The 5,516-nt window shown below is 40.6% G+C and overlaps 1 protein-coding gene across 1 annotated transcript; it reads left to right on the top strand.

The window, feature by feature from the left end:
• The first annotated feature begins 2,221 nt into the window (after window positions 1-2,221).
• On the top strand, window positions 2,222-3,160 carry LOC118855333 (olfactory receptor 7A10-like). Its single transcript, XM_036765410.1, has one exon. It carries the CDS (start codon window positions 2,222-2,224, stop codon window positions 3,158-3,160), a length of 939 nt encoding a protein of 312 aa, XP_036621305.1.
• Window positions 3,161-5,516: the final 2,356 nt, after the last annotated feature.

Here is a 5,516-nt window from a genome sequence, read left to right as displayed (position 1 = left end):
GCTAATGGGAGATCTTCAAGCAGTAGATAGATAATGACTTCTCATCTCTAAGATGAAGTTAATTCATCACCCTACTTACGGTATTTCTGACTGTGGATTTCAAAGTCATGACTCAGTACCCAGGCCTTCTTACCCTTCAAAATCATTCCCCCAAGCCACTCTCCTTTTCCCATTGGTGAGGTACTTCAGGGAGTTCCCCATTACAGGAAAGAGCTCAGGTTTGTCCTTCTTTGTTCTCCTCTTGTCTGTGCCTCTGTCTCCAGGCTCAGTCATCATGCCCTTATACTGGTAACTTCCCTCTCCCTGCCTCACCCCTCTTACTTCTTGTTTTTATATCCCCAGCACTCAGCACAGTGTCTGTCACAGTACATTTTTCGTAAGGGCTTACTGACTGCCTAACCAAGTGGGAAGAGCTCAGTATGCTCTTTTCATGCCTATATCACATTTCCATGGGTCATGTAGGGAGAATTCTTATGTAGCTGTAGGTCAAACTAAATGATTTCTGGGGTCCATTTCATTTCTGAGGTGCAGTGCTTCTAGAATTCTCAGAGGGATTAGCCTTCTAGAAATTCTGTCTCTTTTACTCAGACTGTTCCTGAGTTTTCTTGTTAATATAAAAAACACACCAGGTAGCCCTAAAATTATTTGAAGATTTTAATTTGACCCTAAGGTTTTAGAACTAATTCCATTCTGTCTATCAATACCAACCTACATCTGTCTTCCATCCACAGTATTGTTAGCCTGAGCCATGAGGTTCAGTGAGGTTTTTTTTTATTTTCAAAAATATATGAATTATAGGAAAGGAACTTAAAACATACTGTCAGCTGGGATGGGCTAGAAAAGTCTGTTTCAAGGGACTAGAGAATGGGAGTTAGAACTGGAAGGTGTCATTGACTGGAGCTCCAAAAACCCTTTCAGGGCTGATGGAGTAGAGCCTCAGTGAGGTGTGCTTTCATATACATAGCTCTAGGCTATCACAAGGCAGGCTTAGCAACACAGGCTCACCAAATACCGGAAGGTTGAACCCATGCACTACCAGCTATGTGTATCTACAGTACATAAGAAAGGGAAAAATACACAAGCCCCCCAGAACACTTTCCCCCAACACACAAGACCATTACTCATTTGAAAATGATCTGGAGGTTTCCAGTGAACTGTAAGCTCACTATCAATCCGCAGTGATATGGCAGACAAAATAACCTAAAGAAAACTTGGCCTACATTAAAGGAGACATAGCTTCCAATGAGAAGGTGATCATCCCATTGTCTTTGACCATAGTCAGACCTCATCTGAAATTGTGTTTAGTTCTTGATACAACAACTTCGAAAGGACATTGATGATCTGGAGAGGATGCAAGGGAGAGCAACCAGGATGGTGATGGGCCTGTGTAGACAAGCTGAAGGAACTAGAGTTACTTGAACTAAAGGAGAGAAAACATATGTAATATGGGCTGTCTTCACATACGTAAAGGGATATTATGTGGGAGAGAAAAGAGATTTGTACTGCAAGGACTCAGAGGTAGAACAAGAGAAATGGATGCAACTAGAAAACAGTCATATTTTGGCTCAATAGGAAGGAAAGTGGGAAGCAAACCCAGAGTGGAATAAGCTCCCTCAGGAAGCTGAGAGGTTTCCCTTCCATGGAGGTCTTCAAGGAAAGGCTAGATACCCACTTGCCAGGTATAGTTTTGTACCAGGATTTTCATGGAGTATAGTTTGTCCTGTGTGTCCTATGAGGCCACTTCCATTTCTATGTGATTTTATGATTTCAGTTGAAGAATTGATTGCCTAAACCCTCAGTTATACCACATCACTGTCCTCTCCCTCTGCCATTGTCTGCAGGAATGGTCCTGCCCTGTCCGTGGTATCTCCTTCTTTATCACAATGCTCAATGATCATGGATGCTTAGAGCTAATCTGACATGGGATTCACAAAATGTTAATTTCTAAATGTGGCTGTTGATATTTCAAAGGCTATCCAAACTGGAAGGAATATTAGAAGTCATTAGGTCCAAGTCCTTTGTCTTCCATTGAGGTGGAGTGTGGAAATAGTGACTTATCCAAGATCACAAAAGTAATAAGTAGCAGAGATGGGGACAGAACCAGAAATTCCAAGTCAGAGCCTGATCAGAGTCAGAGTTCTTTCCATTTCATATACAAGGATAACTGTATTTTCATGCCATGCTCTTCTCATTTCTCTTTCTCTGCAGAAAAATCAGCTCCATGGTGCCAGGAAACCAAACAGAATTCACTGAATTCATCCTCCTGGGATTTTCTGAGAAACCAGATGAGCAGGGTCCCCTCTTTGGGCTGTTCTTGGGCATGTATTTGGTCACAGTGGTTGGAAATCTGCTCATAATGTTGGCAATTGGCTCTGACTCTCGCCTCCACACTCCCATGTACTTCTTTCTTTCCAATTTGTCCTTTGTGGATATCTGTGTGGTATCCACCACAGTCCCCAAGATGTTGGTGAGCATTTTGACACAGAAAAAGGCCATCCCTTATGCTAATTGTCTTGCCCAGATGCATTTCTTTTTGTTTTTTGCTGGTTTGGACAATTTCCTCCTCACTGCAATGGCCTATGACCATTTTGTGGCTATCTGTCACCCTCTACGCTATACAGTCATCATGAGTCCTCGGCTCTGTGGCCTGTTGGTGCTGTTCTCCTGGATAATAAGCTTTCTAAACTCCCTTATTCACAGTCTGATGGTAATACATCTCTCTTTCTGTACAGACCATGAAATTCAGCACTTCTTTTGTGATCTTGCTGAGGTTCTGAAACTCTCTTGTTCTGACACTCTCATCAATTATGCCTACATATATTTTGTTACTGGACTGCTGGGTATTCTCCCCCTCACTAGGATCCTTTACTCTTATAGTCAGATCTGTTCTTCCATTTTGAAAATCCCATCTGCTCAGGGCAAGTATAAAGCCTTTTCTACTTGTGGGTCTCATCTCTCTGTTGTTTCCTTATTCTATGGCACAGAGTTTGGAGTATATTTGAGTTCCTCTGATACCCACTCTTCCTGGAAGGGTACAGTCGCCTCAGCAATGTATGCTGTGGTCACTCCCATGTTGAACCCTTTCATCTATACACTAAGAAATAAGGACATAAAAGAGGCCCTTAGGAGGGGCATTAGCAGAAGTGCCTCTGCTCAGTGATAGGGCTGGCTCCTGCTCCCTACAATACAACACAGGTACTTCTGGAGAAAATAATAGGAGACAGAAATGTTGGATTCCTCAATTCTCTCCCCCACTCAAATCCATCCTCCATTTAGCCATAAAGTGATTTTCCTAAAGTACAAGTCTGACCCTGGCACCCCTCCTAAGCAATGAATACCAAGGATTCCGTATTGCCTCCAGGATCAAATAAAAAAATCCTTTCTTTGGCATTCAAATCCCTTCATAATCTAGTCCTTTCTACCTTTCCATTCTTCTAATACCATACTTCAAACCATGTATTCTTACATCCAGTGGGCCTCTTTGCTCTTCCATGAACAAGATACTCAATTTCTTGGTTCTGGGTATCTTCTCAGGCTGTCCACCATGTCTGGAATGCTCTCTCTACTCAGCTAGACCAATTGGTTTCTTTTGTTTCATTTAAGTTGCATTTTCTTTTTTAAAAATAATCCATTTTTACTGGAAACCTCCCAATGCCTCTTAGTTCTAATCCATTCTTTCTGTTAATGATTTCCTATTAATCCTGTATATAGCTTGTAGGTATATATGTGTTTGCATGTTGTCTCTTCCATTAGATTATGAGATCTTTGAGGTCAGAGACAGTTTTTTTCTTCATTTTGTATCCCAAAAGCTTAGCAGAATGCCTGGCACATATTAGGTACTTAATAAATGTTGGTTTGTAAATCTCAAGGTTCTTACCTTACTGGTTTACTCTGCTCCTGTTGACCATAAATTACCTGGATCTCATTCTTTAAGGCCTCTATTCCTGGTTTTTCCACCATTACTAAATCTGACTGAACACCTCTTGCTTCCTGATGATTTTTACAGCTCAAAAAAGGGGAGGAAATGCAGTGAAAATGATAGGATTTAGTCCAATCTAGCACTTAAAAGCTGTGTGCCCTTGGCAGGTCACTTAGTATCTTTATCCTTCAATTTCATCATTTCTGTAATGGGAATTGGAGGACCTGCCCTGAAAACCTGAAATGTTTTTTCTCTGTACATCAAATCAAATATTGAATACAAAAGTGTTTTATAAATTGTGAAATTTTTATAGTTGCAGAGAAGAAAGAAATCATCATTGGGAGTCTAGGTCCCAACTCTTCCCTGTCTTTGTAGATGGCTATTATGAGTTGCTTTAAAAAAATTTCATCACATAGTGGTTAACGCTCTCATGATGAGCCTCTTTCTCCTTTGCGTAATGCTGTAGTTGGAGTCCTTCTTGTTTAGTTGTACCTGGCAGAGCTTTAGCTCTGATAACATAGCCTTTGAGAAACTGTAATCAGCTCCATTTGACAATGAGACACTGAATGTGTGCATCTGCTCAAAATCCAGTTGCTTTTGTAACTGCCTTTGCCATCATTACCCCCAAATATGGATCTGACCATGTCGCTACTTTGCTTAAGATCCTTCACTGGCTCCCTGTTATAGCTAGGGTAATATTTCATGTCCTGTGACATGTAAAACTCTTCCTAATCCAAGTCCAACATAGGCTCCTGGTCTGATTTCACATAACTGCTCCCCCAAATACTCTACGTTTCTGTCAAACTCATCTATTTGTATTGATGTTCCATCTCTCCCCTCAGATCCTCAACAAAGGCTGTTTCCCATTCATGGAACAGAGGGGAACCCATACTCATCTCTATATCTTTAATTCCCAGCTCCATTTATGGCTGAGTTCAAGTGCTAACTCCAACAAGAATTCCTGATTTCCCCAGTTAGTGTTATTCCCGCATTCCCATCAAATTTACTGCAAAATATTTGCTTATCTGTGTACATCTTGAATTTCCCTGGCCCCATGGAATATAAGCTGTTAGAGGGTAGAAAATATTTCATATTTGTTTTTGTATCCAAAGCACCTAACATACCTGGGACAACATAAGCATTTAATAATGCTTAATATGAATTGACTCATTCTTGGCTCTCTCTCTTTTCCTTATGAATTCCGAACTCATAGGAGAGATCTGGGTGGCCCTCTACCCAAACTTCTTAAATAGTGTAATGATCCCCTTTAGATCTAGAATGTCCCTGAAAAGTGATCATCCATCTTTTGCTTGAATTCCTTCAGTCAAAGGGAACTTCTTAGCCAATAATTGGCCATTCTCACTATTTGACTACTTTAGTTGTGAGAAAATTCTTCATTAGACTGAATAAAAATCTACCTTCCTCTAACTGCTACTTATTATTACTAATATTACCCTCAGAGGCCATATAAGAAAAGCAAAAAGAAGGGAGAGAGCACGTCTATTCACAAAGATATTTATGAAAGAAATTTGCCTCAAAATAGGAGTGATAGCAATTTAAACACTCAGGATTTCAGTCTTACTCAAGAGTGAGTAAG

This window comes from Trichosurus vulpecula, chromosome 1 (assembly GCF_011100635.1).
Source record: "Trichosurus vulpecula isolate mTriVul1 chromosome 1, mTriVul1.pri, whole genome shotgun sequence".
Classification (NCBI taxonomy): domain Eukaryota; kingdom Metazoa; phylum Chordata; class Mammalia; order Diprotodontia; family Phalangeridae; genus Trichosurus; species Trichosurus vulpecula.
The sequence above is the reverse complement of the archived record's forward strand: the minus strand, read 5'-3'. Positions and strand labels throughout refer to the sequence as shown.